This window comes from Charadrius vociferus, unplaced genomic scaffold, assembly GCF_000708025.1.
Source record: "Charadrius vociferus isolate BGI_N301 unplaced genomic scaffold, ASM70802v2 scaffold121, whole genome shotgun sequence".
Taxonomy (NCBI): domain Eukaryota; kingdom Metazoa; phylum Chordata; class Aves; order Charadriiformes; family Charadriidae; genus Charadrius; species Charadrius vociferus.
The window spans coordinates 437,885-453,665 of record NW_009646858.1 but is presented as its reverse complement, the minus strand read 5'-3'; the positions used below and the strand labels follow the sequence as shown (position 1 = coordinate 453,665).

The 15,781-nt window shown below is 44.2% G+C and overlaps 1 protein-coding gene across 1 annotated transcript in view; it reads right to left on the bottom strand.

The window, feature by feature from the left end:
• The window catches only part of SHISA6 (shisa family member 6), a gene marked incomplete at its 5' end in the record, with an annotated part of 269,956 nt that overhangs the window by 13,009 nt on the left and 241,166 nt on the right, over window positions 1–15,781 (bottom strand). Inside the window, one exon of the mRNA XM_009894354.1 lies at window positions 9,001–9,063. Coding sequence (XP_009892656.1) covers window positions 9,001–9,063 — 63 coding nt within the window. The remainder of the gene's footprint in view (window positions 1–9,000; window positions 9,064–15,781) is intronic.

Genomic DNA, 15,781 nt, shown 5'->3' with positions numbered 1-15,781 from the left:
CTTAACTCTGCAGCATTTCCTCATCTGCTGAGCACTGGTGGTTTCACAGACCAGAGCGCCGTGTTGCTCCAGCCGCTGGCAGGGCTGGTGGCATGGCACAGCACTGCCAGGAGCTCACTGGGCTGCACAATGTTGGCACGATAAGCTCAAGAAGGGAGCAGGCATCCCTGTGGAGAGACTCTTCCTTTGCAGCTCTAATCTCTCTTCTTGGCCACCTACCGGGCAAGAACTGTGCATTTCTTCTGCTTTCATGAGCCAGAATTGTTGGGCCAGCCCAAACCCTGCTGTATTTCCATAAGAACCAGTGGACTCATGGGCCAGGCTCGGAATGGTTTCCCTGCTCCATTCGAACCAGGCTCTTGAATAAAAACTGCCCTGGAGCAGACTGGCAGAGAGCTCTGTGCCTGAGGAACCAGGAGCACTGACGGACTGCCAGAGGAACACGTTTCCTGCTACATCCTGTATCCTGAAAAGACTATCTGGCCACGACACACACACATGGATGTTAGGGGGCTGCAGTTCCCTCTGTGCATGGGAGATCGCAGTTACAGCTGGCCTCTGAGCAGACATGGATTCACTCTTCTGCTTTCTGCATCCGCTGAACTGCTTTGTAATCTGTGAAGGAAATGAAAGTCACTCGAAGTTGAGGGAGAGCCTCATTCCCCATCAGGGCTTTGCAAACTTTCCGCAATCACGGGGCTCAGAAGCAGTTTCAGGATTTCTAAAGCTGGAGACTTGTGTTGTGGAAATTAGACCTGAAGCCTTCTTGAAGCATCTTGCTTTGCCCTGCTTCTGTTTCAAAGAGTGTTTACATAAGGCGCAGAACCTTTCATGTGCAAGGACAGGAGCAGATGATACCCAAGACAAAAAAAAAAAAAAAAGTGAATTTACGGCGAAGTTTTAAACAAAGCTCAAGTGGCAAAAGGGATGTGCTCCATATTTGCATATGAGTCTGCACATATGTTGTGTGAATTTTGCAAGACATTTCAACAGATGCCTTTTAAAACATTCACCCAGAGAAAGCAAACAATGTCACCTAGGAGAAGCTGATACAAGCAAGCCTTCTGCTGCTCAGCTTCAGCTCAGCATAGCTTCAGTCCTCTGTCAAAGCACACACTGCTCCCCCAGCACTGCCTTCTGCTCAGCTGCTTGAAGGCTCAGACACAAAGACTTCTCTGATTACGATGCAAGCGCTTACAAAGGACCGCATTCCTCAGGAAAATCTGGTAGTAGCTGATGGTGTTTGGTGGCCTTCTGTGCCAAGACTTAGCACCTCCTGAGCCATCCTGGAAGTGACATACTGTTATAGCAGGCAAAGAACTGATGTTCACAGACTCGAATTAAAATTTATAACACAGATCTTCAGTCTTTGGGGGGGGAACTATCTGTGTTTTCACACTTCTTTTTTGATGTTACAAACACTGTTATTAATAGTCTTCTGCATGTCTGGTGAAGAATCTCAAAGAGGTTTATACATTTCCAGGTCAGATCCCCCATGGTGTAAATCAGCAGCTCTCCAGTAAATAACTGCCCTCATTTATATGAGCTGGAGATGTGGGATTTTAAATTCAGTCAGTGATAAAAAACCTCCGTGTATCAGGACAGTGCTAGGATTAGGCTCATGGCTGAGAACTGAGCAGCAATCTGAAGGGGTAAGATGCAAAGAGGATGAGGTACACCAGCACATTGCAAGATGATGGCCTTAAATGCTACAATATATACACAGAGCATAATAATATACTTGAATCATATCACCCAGGGGCTATTAACATGAAGATGCTTTGGAGTACACAAAGTGCTTAACTGAACATAGCATAGTAACACACTACAACACAGGGTGAGAGGAATAACGTTGCCAATTAAAATCAAAGGAAAAACTACAGAAAGTAGAATTACACTCAGCAATCCCAGCAAAAGATATATTCACTTCTCCTTGAGTTGGCCGCCTTGTCATGGGGATGCAGAAAACAACACATGGCCCTGGCACGGGAGCAGCCAGCATGCAGAACTGTGCAGAACTGGGACTGGAACTTGTTCTTGCTGGATTTGAGACTGTGCAATTGAAAACTGTCAGCCTCTTAACTCCTTCCACCTCTGCGAGCGCCTCATGCTCAAAGCTTGCCATTGCATGGAGGGGAAGCTGGCTCAAAAAGGAAAATGCATCTGCGTGTTTGGTCCTCACAGCAGACAAGGTGAGGGAGCCAAAACTAGCACTATCCACTGAGAGAAACAAATCACCCATCCTGAGTGGGCAATGTGTGAGCATCTCCTTTCAGCCCTTTAGGACCAGGGTGAGGCTGACAGGCTGAATGTGGTGCAGGGACCACCACAGCCTTCTGGTGGAGTCATAGTGAGCTCCACACTGATAGCACTTCTAGCAATGAAAATGGTAAAAACAAAACCCCTTTGTCTCAGCAGTTTTACATGCTCTGATTTTTATGATGCTGTGATTTTGCCTCTAGAACTTTTGGTCTTTTTCATTGGTTTCACATTCACTAGGAATAAAGATGCTGCTTCCCCTTGCTTATGGTTCGGGATCTTCTGCTTCTGTAAGAGGAACCTGAGGCCAGTGTCAGAGCTATTCAGCTCATGTTGGCCCTTTTCTTAACAACTGTACTGTCCCAGAGAGAAGGTCCTCGTGTTCCTCCCGCAGATGAGGGTGGAGACACAGTTACACAGCTGAGTTTCACTCCGCAAGCCTCAGTGTTTTATTTACAATAGTCACTTGCTGGGTGCAACGTGGGCCATGTCATGCGTGGCATAATAATATTCACCTGCAAGTTAAGGTCTCCATACTCAGCAAATGGGCTGTACCTCGAGCTGGGAGGCTCTTTTAGCCCTACTGTGAAGAGAGTGATTTCTTTGTCCAAACATACAACGTATTTAGTCTAAAAAGCAAAGATCAGTTGCTTCAGTGCTGAGCGCTTTCAAGGAAGTTGCCGTTGAAGTCCTTTATCCGTTCTCAGCCCCAGGGTTGTTCTCTGCCCCCCTACATCACTGACTAAAGGAAGGTCAGCACACATCATCAGAGGGAAGTCACATCGCTCAAGTCCAAACATGGTCCCAACAAACCAATGCATCCCCTGCGCAGAGGTCGGCTCTGCACTGTAGGACATTGGCAGAGAATTCTCAGGCCAAGACGCGTAAATAGCGATCCTGATTCACTAACAACTTTGCTCCAATCTGCTTTGTAACTGTGTAAGTGGAGCTATGGTGCAACACAACCACCTGTGTACATTGCTTTGCAAAACTGGTGAGCAAAGCAGCTGAATCGTCAACTGGTGTCCCCATCACAAATGTCAACTTGTATGCATCAAAAAGCTGGCAGTATGTTGTCCAGTCCTGTCAGATGACCTGGTTCATCTCCCTTCCCACTTTCATCAAAGCCCTGCTGCTTTGCAAAAAGAGCAGCGTACATAAAGTGTCTATTTGTTCTGTAGGTTATATTCTAGAGAACTGATTATCTTCTAATTTCCTCACACAGATTTCTATTGGGGATAAATCTAATTTAAACAGTCCTTAATTGTTACGATTTTGTAAACAGTGTCTTAAACACAATAGACACAAAACTCTCAACAAATTGCTTGAGGAGATGTGACAGTTTAGGGAATAATTTTCATATCTTCTGGGATTGTCCCAAATTGAAGCTTCTGGTCTGATGTTAGAAAATTGATGCAAGAACTATTTCAGCAATATATCCCCCAAAGCCCCATTACTGTGTGGGAAGGAAGATGCCCTGGATATTTGAAATGAAGAAAAGAGAACGAAGGAAAAAAAGAAGGAAAGAAAAGACAGAAAAGAGAGAAAAGAAAGCGAAGGAAGGAAAGAAGGAAAGAAGGAAAAAAGGAAAGCAGGAAAAAAGGAAAGAAGGAAAGACAGGAAGAACGAAAGAAAGAAAGAAAGAAAGAGAAAGAAATGGTGGATAGATGGAAGAAGAGAAAAAGAAACAAAGGAAGAAAGGAAGGAGGGAAAGAATATAAAAAATATACACACATACATGCATATGTATATAGGAAAATACAGCTATAAAATGAAATATGCCTCCATCCAAGCAAACCCAGACATCATCTATGGGAAAAGACTTGGCCAAATTATTTATTTTGTATAAAGATTGAATAGCTAAAGAAGATAAATTAATGTATCAAAAGATTTACCTGCATTCCATATGTAAAATTTAGTTGTGCTTAGAAATTAGTACTTCAGCACTCACAATCACCTTTTACGTACCAAATCACTATATTTCCAAAAATAGGTGAAGAGTTCTTCATTTGCAGCTAAAATCTGCAGCTGATGTGAAAGTAAATTCTAGAGCTAAGGAAACCTACATCAAACATCTGATTTCGGTGTAATTGAGGTCTGAAGTCCATCACTGATTTCAGAATTTCTAAAGGACTGTGGATACCTCTATAATGGGACATTCAGTGTCCTAGAAATGAATTAGGTTCATGAATAGACCGACATCAGAAGAAAATCAACAGAATTCTTTAAGATGTGGGATACTCAAAGTCACACTGGGTAATTCAGAGCCCCAAACAACAGAAAATACATTCTGGTATTGCAGACCACGGCTGGACAGACTCACTTGCCTGTGGTCATTTCTTTTGATCTCCATTGGAAATTCTCTTCCCCAACATATCACATTTTCCAAAAACAGGACAGACATATGTTTCTCTCCTCTGAACCCTCTGTGCCATCCAGGCAGGGAGAGAAGGGACACTTTCTTCTCGCTTTGTGTTAACTGTGCTGCGAACAGCACTATGCTAATTAAATGATATCAGCCTGACAGAACAGATTATATGTGATGCCACCATTAATTAGTAGTTATTCCTTCCTGCATGGGAAGAGTTCAGTGTAATCACACCAGCGACCTCACGGCCGCACAACCCACTGTGATGGGCATATCCTTTGCATTGAGAAGGTGTGTGCCAAGAGCGGCAACCCCCCAAGCCAGGTTTAAACAGAGTGTGTTGGGTTTTAACCTGGGGAACCTGAAGCTGAAGCTTGGAGAGCTAAGGTCAAATCTGCTTTTTCTTTTTTTCCTGGCTCCTTGTGAGCATAAGTTGTCCTTATCCCCTGTAATTTCATATAATTGTAGAATGGTTTAGTTTGGAAGGGACCTTGAAGACCATCCAGTGCTACCCCCTGCCCTGGGCAGGGACACCTCCCCCCAGCCCAGGTTGCTCCAAGCCCCGTCCAACCTGGCCTTGAACACCTCCAGGGATGGGGCAGCCACAGCTTCTCGGGGCAACCTGCGCCAGGGCCTCACCACCCTCACAATGAAAAATTTCTTCCTGATCTCTAATCTAAATCTCCCCTCTTCTAGTTTGAAGCCATTTCCCCTCGTCCTATCACTACATGCCCTTGTAAAAAGTCCATCTCCAGCTTTCTTGTAGGCCCCTTCAGACACTGGAAGGGGCTCTAAGGTCTCCCCAGACCCTTCTCTTCTCCAGGCTGAACACCCCCAACTCTCTCAACCTGTCTTCAGGCTGAGAGATATAGCTGCCCCACTGCACATCTGGATCACTCCTGCAGTAAGATTCCCCAGACCTTTGGGGGAACGAATGGGTTGGTGCCATATGCTCTACATTTGCAAAGGACTAGCCAGCACAGGAACGGGAAAGGGGAGCACAGGGAACTTGGCTTTCATCCCTCCTCCATGACGAGGTCTCCTGCAGAGCCCTGGGCCTCCTGTCTGCCAGAGCTGGGCTATGGAAAGCCTCTGCTGCTCAGTCCCAGGGTTGTATGAGTTCGGAGACTCATTGTAATGGAATTATAGGAGAAGGTAAGAAACCTGTGCAGTTCCTATGATGGTAGGAGATGGGAGAGAGATCACCAGCCCAGAGCAGCTGAGCTCTCATCCTGCAAGGTATTCCAGTTTTCCACAGCTCACCCTTCCCTTCACATATGCAAGGTCAAGTGCATCCTTGCTGGGTGAGGCAGTCCTTGGGGAGGCTGTAGGGAGCCCCTCCAGGCGTGGGAGGGGGTTTCTGTTCAGGCTGAAGTGCTGTTTGGTTGGTGGCATGTCACTTAGAATTCCTACCCTGCTTGCTCTGTGCTGGTGGCCTCAGAACCTTTCTCTGCCTGTTTTACTTCAGTTCAGAGCAAATTAAACTCCGGCCACATGCAACACAGGGCATGTCCTGAGCCTCACACTGCCTTGTTTCCTTTCTTCTGCTCATTGCAGATGGTGTCACTGCATGGTGGATGCTAGGGACAGGCTAAGGGACAGAGCTCATGAACATGGTGCTCAGAAAGACAGCTCATGTCCACCTACAAATTTTCATAATCACACAGAAAATGTACACCATGTCCTACCCAGGAAGGGAATTAAATTAAACCCATGGCACTGCTGAACTGTCTCAGAATTTCAGCAGTAATTATGAATACTGCAAGCTCTTTTGATGCCTTTTTTGAAAAGTCCAAATATACTTTTAAACTCACAAAGCAGTGGATCACCAGCAACAGCACACGAGTATCATGAACAAAAGTGTCCATGACCATATGGATAACTTAGGAATAAAATCTAACTCTGAATCATACAGTTATTTGTAGTCAGATCATTCAAGTCACTTTGTACAACCAAAGCTAAGTTACAGTAAACACAAGAAATGAGTGAAGAAAAAAAGTGAAATTTTCTAATCCAAGATCATGAGTCTATCTGCTTTGATTTTTGCCTCTCAAGTACATAAAAAAGAAAAGCATCTGTCAGGGCCAGAGGGAAGTTTTAGCACATATTGTTACCTTGAGTTATTGAATGCAACAGAGACCTGATGATGGAGCTACATTAAAACTTCTGGGCAGACACAGGTAAACAGGACTCATCGGGCTCTGCTGGGGCAGATCTCAGAACCCAGCATGTGCTAGATTTGAAGAACAAGTAGTAAGACCAGAGAGAAGACAATACAGTTTCAACCCTACTACTCCATCTTTTTCTTCTCTTCTTTTTCCCAGGAAAGTAAAAAAATAAACAAAATAAGTAGTCTGGAGAGCATTTGAGGCTGTCAATTCAGGTTCAATAACTACTCCTGTTTTATTGCCATGTTTAAAGCTGACATTGTTTCTCCTGGGGGTTTTGTGAGACGAAAAATCCAAACTCATAATGTAGCCTTACAACTGAAAGTAACTGGCAGGCTGAGGAGCTGCCTGACCCACCCTCTAGGAAGGAGAAACACCAAAGGTTTTAGGTGACCTTTGCAAGGGCAGTTATTGTCCCACCCTTTTATGCAGAAAAGAAGCATGGAAATTTCTATACAAGAACACACAATTCACAATAAATCAATCCAGAATAGTTAATCAAGATGAAGTTTCAGAATTAAAAACAAGTGCAAGAACAAAAAGAGCAACAAATATGAAGATTCAGAGCTGCAAGAAGTGTATATTAAGATGAGATTTATCCATCACTTACTGGTTCCCTGGTAGAAGGAATGTTCCAGCTGCAAATGCCGGAGGAATATATCCTGTTCAAAGGGTAAAGGGCACAGGGAGGAACATGGACAAGACCAAGACAAGGTAGCAGCAGAAGAAGGAAGAGAACAGAGAGGACCTGGGCGTTCATTCAGAGGCTGGTCTGATTGCACAGAGACGGGGAGCTGCTCATTTGGGTGGCAGTGACTGGTCTGGATTTGGATGGCGCCAGGAAGCTGCAGGTGACTTGACTGTGTGGTCTGAGATTGCTACAAAGCAGGGAGGGACATGCTGCCCTCACTCAGTTGCTAGTGTGGGGCCAAGAACACCAAAAGGAGGAGGGAGCCAGGGCAGAGGAGGCCAAAGGGCTGGAGGGACAGGGCTGAGCAGAGAGAGGCAGTCTTTCTGGCCATGGAGGATGTGAAGAAACATCTCCAGGTTGGGATGAGATGGTGGAAACAAAAGGGAAAGCAAAGGAGCATCTTTGAATAGCACCTAAACTCTTGAAACTGGCTAAAGTATGACATGGGGCATCCCCAAGCTTGTTCGGTCAAGAGAGCTGGATAGAGAGGTGCCAATAAACGTGCTGAACCATGTGCAGTGGTGAAACAAATTAAAAATGTGGATTTTCAGAGCTCATCAAGAACACCGTCAGAAGGGGTAGTAATACTTACGAAACTGGGTACAAAGACCAAACCCAAGGGAGCTTTGGGGTAACACTGGAAGGGATGCTCTCACCCTTTAGAAGGATGACCAGGCAGGTTATATGGTGGTGATAGGCTGCCCTAGACATCTCCTAAGGTGTCACTTCTGAGGTTATGGGGATAGGTCAGTGCTGGTTGACTCTGTGGTGGGCATAGAGACATGAAAGTTGCTCTGGGTTTCATAAGTTCCTAGGGCCAGAGAAATGTCATGTTTCCACAATAAAATAAAGGTGATTTGAGAGCAACCACTGGAACTGGTTTAGAAAGAGGTGTTTCTGTTTATGGAAGTGGGCAGGGGAAATCCTGACTTTCTTAATGGTCTTTACCCATGCTGCATACCAGAAACTAGAGAGACATTGTGCAGTGAATCAGGGGCTTCGGTAGTTTATCCCATCCAGACCCATGCAAGTATGGGCTGGAGAGCTTGGTTTTAGCTGTGAAACCAAACTCTGGACACATATTGTTATGCCAAAACCATGTCAGCTTAGGAGCCCTTGCCCCATGTCAATCTGCTAACCAATCTTAGAAATATGCACAAGCAGCACTATAAGTTGAGTGGCTTGGCTGACAAGAGGGACTTTGGTTATCAGCTTCACTGTTTTGGCCAGTTAAATCTGACAGCACCTTGCTGACATGGAAGGGAGAAAGAAGCAATCAGACATAGGGAAACACAAGGCTGATGGGTAAAATTATAAAAGACTGGGCCATATTTCATTTTGCACACTATTAAAAAATATGGTCCTATGTTTAATGTTAATGGAAACCATCATTCATGCATCATTGCTGTAGGAACATTTCTATTAACATTAAACATGCTTGGATACCAGTAAATGTTACTGGCTGGCAGAGGAAAGTTACAACATGTGTAATTTTGCTCTTTGTTTTCTCTTACCATGTGTAGGTGTCTGGGTGGCACTGTTTAGTATCAGGTGATTATAATTTTGTTCTTGGTCATCTGAAATTCACAGAAAAAAAAAAATCCCTTTAAGAAACAGCTTAGCATACCCACTGATCTGCAGATGATAATTACAGCTAACAGTTTTCACAGGAAATCTCAGCATGATTAAAGAAAGGAGAAAAAAATGCTTAAGAAAGCAGAAGACTCTGTTATGTAGTTCACTTAGAATTCCAGATGCAAGAAGAACACGATAATGGGAAACGTCTCTCCTTCTGCTGAGCCTGCAAATTAGCGTTATCTGCAAAGGTAACAAGCATGTCCAGACAGGAACAAATCACAGCTGGTGTACCGATATTGGTGGTGCGTTCCTGGGAACTGCTGGAACCTCATAGCCCCTTCTCCACTGCTCCATCTCCATCCAGCATGGAGGTTTTCAGGATGTTAGCCCCAACCACACGAAAAAAAAAGACTCTCCCACTGTGACCGCAACCACCACAACAATGTCCTGTGTGAGAGCATGGAAAGATCAAATAAATGGCCTCATAAATGCAGGAGGTAGAGTCAAGTAGCTACGCATGGACTGTAGCTGCCCCTCCTCTGAGGATTAAGAATCCTGTAAGACCTGATGCATTCAGTATTAATTACACTGTGCTGCAAAGTAGGAGGAATGATCTCCTAGAACGACTGCTAGCATTGTGGTTTGTAACTACTCTTTGGGTTGGAAAACAACTTTCTCTCTTTCTCACTGTAATAAAACCATTAGATAAGTGACTGCTGATAAACTGCTATCATCTTTAGTTTCCAGACAAGCCTTCAATAAGGAATGAACTGTTTGTCCGGATCTTTACAGCCCGTTATGCAACTGTAGTAGTGTAGGGTGAGAAAAGATTTCAAGAAATCTTCTTGCATCTCATGCTCTCCCAGTGCAGGGTGGGCTAGTCTGATGTCTAGTCTGCTATTCTTACCAATGTATCACAGGCATGTCACTTTCTCCCCAGAAGATCTGTTTCATTAGGTCTTTCCTACTGCTTTTTAGGCCAATTGCTTCTTTCCTGTTTATCAGGAACATGGAGAAAATCCCTCTTATTTCTGCAATAGCTCTTTATGGCAAAGCTGTTACTATGTGTTCCCTTAACTTTATTCTTCAAGCTAAACAATGCCATTTCCTTTATGATTACCTATAAAACTTGCTTTGCCTTTGATTATTGCCATTTTAGCATCCTATGCTCTCTCTGACCTAGATCCTCCTCAAGAGCGGAATACTGTCTGAGACATGTTTCTGAGAAGAGACCTTACCAGTACAGAGTGGAGCAGTTGGATTTTTCCCAGTCATCTGTTCTTGTTCACACGAACTTGCATGATATTTTTCTTTTCCTAGTTCGTGTAAATTTTGTGATCTTTTATGGTTCCTTATTGCTTTTCCAAAGAACTGGTGCCACCTCTCTAACTGTTCTTCAACATATACAAGGCTTTTTAGTATTCCTGTTTCAGCCCAATGCGTAGCACTTGTCTTAATTTAATCAATTTCTTTTCAGTCTATTTCTATAATTTGTCAAGAACATTTTAAATTCTAATCCCATCCTCTAATAGACTTATGGTCATCCAAGCTTCATATCGTTAATAAGCAAATTCCTTTTCCACCAGTAACAAAAAGACTAAATGCAGAACCCCATCAGTTCATCCTTCTGCTGATACTTGGTTACCTTTTATGGTTAGTCAGCTATTATGGCTTCTACCCAATAGCGGTTCATTAAGAACATGCTTCTCAAATTAGTCTCACGTTGCTTTCCCAGAAACAGTTGAAAATCTTGCTAAGGTCATGGTCATGATCTTTAATATAAGCTATTCCTCCCTGGCCACAAAACACAGTAAAAAATAAGATTAGCTTGACACGATTTGTTTCTGAGAAGTCCATGTTGGTTCCTACTTTATCTCACTGGAAACTCATCTCCCTGCACAGAATGCTGAATGTCTGTGCACAGCCAGGATTAAAATCGGAGATTATTGATTTGGATGACAACAGACTGGACACCTTAGCTTCCTTACTTCTCCATCTAGAAAATAGGTACTCATGTACACAGACAGCTGAAAATATAGAAAGGATCTTGGCCTGGCTACCAGTATGTGATGAGCAAACCTTGAAAGGAGACCAGGTTCACCTAGACACCTAAAGTGCCCTTGAATAAGTGGCCTACAGGTCACCTAAGTTAGGATTTTCCTTTGGATGCCCCACTGCTGGTTATTTTTAGCAAGCAAAAATCCTGCGGTAAAGCCTTTTGTGACTTCAGTTTCTGTTCCTCCTTACAGTCTAATTTCACTTTAATGTGAAAACTGGACCACAGAATGGGTGGGACAAATAAAAAACTCAATATTTATGGAATCTCTATAGTTGTCCAGAGGGATTTGCAGAGCTGTGGCATTAGATGGGACACTTTTCATCTAGTTTCCAGCAAGAATGATACAGAATCCTACTCACTATTTTTTGCATCAGGTTTTAACTGTTTCTGGAGTTCAAACAGATATTTCCAGTAGTATGATTTTAAAAGACTGTATGTGATGCTAACTCTGATACTAAAAGTAATAGCTGCAGTATGTTTAGTCTTCATTACCAAAAACTACAATATACTTTAGGTCTTAACTGAATCATCTAGCTTGAACTCCTGTTAGAGCTTTCATATTTCTTGGTGGGAAAAAGAAAACAATTTATTACTAGAAAGCTCTTCCACATGTAGATATTTCCAGATCATGAGGCTTGTCAACCATCAACTTGGTTATTCTTTTAGATAATCTAAATATTCTGTGCTTCTAAAAAGCTGCAGGGCTAAGGTCTGGGCCGGTATGTATAGACTTAATCAGATTTGGTTCATGACATTGTCAAGTAGAAATGTGTTTTGAATATTCCTGTTAGACTGGTGTTTATTTATTACAGCCAGCAACGGGGCTGCTGGGACTGCCGGATGCACAGCTTTGGAGCAGTGTCCTCTGTGCAGAATTTTTAAGGGTTTTTGCTGCAAAGGCAGCTGTTTTGTACAGTGTACATTAAGGATGTCTGTGTCCTGAGAACAACAGTTTCTCTCTTACAGCTGGTTTTCTGTTATCAAGTTCATAAAATCACAGAATCACTGAGGCTGGAGGCACTTCTGGAGATTGTCTAGTCCAACCCCCTGCTCACAGCAGGGTCAGCTACAGAGGGTTGCCCAGGACCATGTTCATTAGAGTTTTGAATACCTCCAAGGATGGAGACTCCAAATCCTCTCTGTAAATCCTCTTCCAGTGTTCAACCACCCTCATAGTAAGAAAGTTTTTTCTTAAGTTTAGGTGGAATTTTCTGTATTACAATTTGTGCTCATTGCCTCTTGCCCTGTCACGGGGCACCACTGAGAAGAGCCTGGCTCTGTCTTCTTTACTTACCCATCAGTTATTTGCATACATTGATGAGGTCCCCACTGAGCCTTCTCCCAGCTGAAAAGAGCCAGATCTCAGCCTCTCCCATTACAACAGATGCTCCAGTCCCTTGAACATCTTCCTGGCCCTTCGCTGGACCCACTCTAGTTTTTCTGTGTCTTGCCTGTACTGGGGAGCCCATCACTGGTCCTAGCACTACAGATGTTTCTCACCAGTACAGAGCAGAGGGGAAGGATCACCTCCCCTGACTGCTGGCAACACTCCTCCAAGTGCAGTCCAGGCTGCTGGTGGCCCTCTTTGCCACAAGGGCGCATTGCTAGCTCACGTTCAACTTGGTGTCCATCACGTATTTTCTCGGTTATTTTACCCAACATTTATTACCTTATTTATAAGTTATTAAATCTATTTTTGCAAGTTGCAAACTGGGTAGTGAGTAATGAGCCTGTTGTATTTTTTGATGACCTCTCCTTGACATTTGCAGCTGATAAGTTCATTGAGCATGACTGAATTTCTATGCAGCCACTTCTGAAAGCCTTAGAAAGTGAGATATTTCCCCAGGAGGTCCCCATCCTTCCACACGTTTTGTGTAGCAGCCTGTGGTTCCTGTGCTAGTCCCTCTGGGTTTCAGCCAGGTGTAGGGCTGCAGTCATGCAGGGCAGCTAAGGACAGCAAGGACTTCCAGCCTGGTTACAGCAAAGCTAATTTACAAATCAAATCACAGAAAACATCCAAACACCCAAACTGTTTGTCCTCTTCTCAACTAATGCTGCTTACACACTACAGGAGCTGACAGATAAAAGGTTACACTGAGATGGAGACAAGTGTGTGTGTGTGTGTGTGTGTGTGAAGTGCAAGCATTTAAACCAGTAGCAGACATAGCCTGAACACATTAATTGTTCCAGAACAGAAACAACAAAGGTTTATCTCTCCTGAAAACACAGAGTATTCCCGTGCAGTCACTTACTCTCACAACCTCACTCTTCTTGTGTCTTCATTGAGGGCAATTACATCTGCATCTACCTGAATAGGAACTATTGTCCTCTGATTCTGAACAGCTTTCCATTTCACATCAAATACTTTCTCTTTTCCTTTTCCTTCCCTTCCCTTCCCTTCCCTTCCCTTCCCTTCCCTTCCCTTCCCTTCCCTTTTTTCCCTCTGAAAAACTCAGGTGCTTTGAGGCTACTGCTTAAGAAATGGCATTCAAAATAGTCAGACCCTGAATTATTGGCATTTTCATGTGGCTGAGCTAATCAGGCATCTGAATGCAGCACTGGGCTTCATTTACCACTTCTGCAGCCTATTGTAAACACTTTCTAAGCAATAAAATGCTTTAAAATGATGGCTGAGCCTTCCTGCACCTCTTCAGGTTTAACAAGATAATGTTGTTAATTGTGAAGTGCCAGTTAGGCAGAAGCATATCTACTGTAGAGACAAGGATCTGAGTTCAAAGCTATTTACTAGGAAACTCCATTAGGGAAATAAAGGATTCACAGTGCTCCGAATTGCCAGACCACAATACAAATTTTCTGAGCACAGCTGGAGGAGTGATCAGATACAATAACCAGCAAAAATAATGAGACATTTTACTGGCAGAAGGGAAACCAGTGCTCCCAGCCCCTTTGCAATCCAGGAGAAAACATGTGGACAGACAGGGATTTTAAGAGCTTCAGGTTTTTCTCCCAGAGGAAATATGTTCACATAGTGAGGACACCACAAAAGGCTGCATCCCATGCGATTCTATCTGTGGTCTATATGCGAATTAAGTAACTGCTGCGCTGGGAATTACAACTTTTCACCCACCTGGGGAAGGGGAGTCTGTGATGGGGTGCATTTTTGAAAGGAGAAGGGAAGATGCTGTTGAAGGGGATGAGACACCGCAGGGAGAACGAGAAGTCTGTAGGTGCTGGGAAATGCTAAGGGATAAGTTTCTGCCTAGATGGCCTTGCTGCCATGCTCAGGTGGCCCTTCTGCTCCAGTTACCAACCTGTGTAAGCACTCCAGAAGCCAGTGAAACCAACCTAAATGTAGCCTGCTGCTGACAGCCCCATCTCTTGCCCTGACCATGTCCCTGCAGGAGAACCTGTACTGCTGCCCCAACATGCACAGCATGACCAGCCAGAGCGGTCCCCAACCAGGATCCCCACCCTCCACCCACATGGCCACCAGTGCCAGCACCCACAGGCCCTAGCACCCTACTTCTGCTGGTGGCAGTGACATCTTGGACCTTGAAAAGGAGAAATCTTCTGCCAAGTTCAGCACCTAGTTGCGAGTTGCTAGTTCAGTAAGCGACCCTGTGTACCACCCCCGAGTCCTTGCTGTCTCTCTTCTCCCAATCACTTCGTCACATTTCTCCATATCTCTCCATGGAGGTGACACTCAGATGGGCTGGCTGTCCAACACGGTCAGACCGAGTGTCTCCTGCAGGAAGAGGTGGTTTCTGCTGTGCCTGGAGTTGGGGCTTAGGCAGCTGTGAGAGGTGCTCAGGTGATCTCCTGAACTCCCCAGGAACCTCTCTCCTTAGTGTCCCCAGCCTGTGTTTGAAGATGGAGAGGAAGGATCCCTCTATTAATTTCACTGAGAGTGCATGTGCATTTTTCTTAGAATCATAGAGTCACGGAATCACAGAATCATAGACTGGTTAGAGTTGGAAGGGACCTTAAAGATCACCTAGTTCCAACCCCCCTTGCCATGGGGAGTGGCACCTTCCACTAGACCAGGTTGCTCAAAGCCTCGTCCAACCTGGCCTTGAAAAGACTTAGTCTAGTGTCAGCCATGGAATTTAACAGTTGATTTCAAGAAGCTCAGACATCTTTTCCATGACAATGATAAAACATGAAGCTACACTTTTCCTAGTGAATATGAAGAGTGCTTTATGGTCCTGCAGTAGCTTAGTGACTTTGGTATGGGGTAACATCAGCTCCTTCAGACACCTCTGGGTAATGGTCACTGAGAGTGCCCAGCACAAGTCAGGATCTGGCCCTGGGGGCCTCAGAGCACCACTAATGGGCAACTGAAAGCAGAGCATCTGGCTTAGCTACAGTGGTGGGATATGCCAGATAGCCCTTCATGCCCTTCCTCACAGAGGTGGGTCTTCTCATCTGCTGAGGTATTGATCTCAGCATTGAAAGGAGCTCTTCTTCCCGTGGTCAGAAGCTGACAGCTCTGATTTGCAGTGTAAATCACTAACTGAATTGTCTGTCTCAAGGTGTGGAGCTCCAGGTAACTGATGAAGAAAATTTTAAATAGCCTCCAAAGAGTTCCCATTGCACTTCTTATCCAATAGATCCTCTTAAAAAACAATCTTTTTGTGTAAGGACTTAACCTTTCCTTTGGTACTTGGTTTTAGTCTTCTCTAGGGCATATTTTTTCA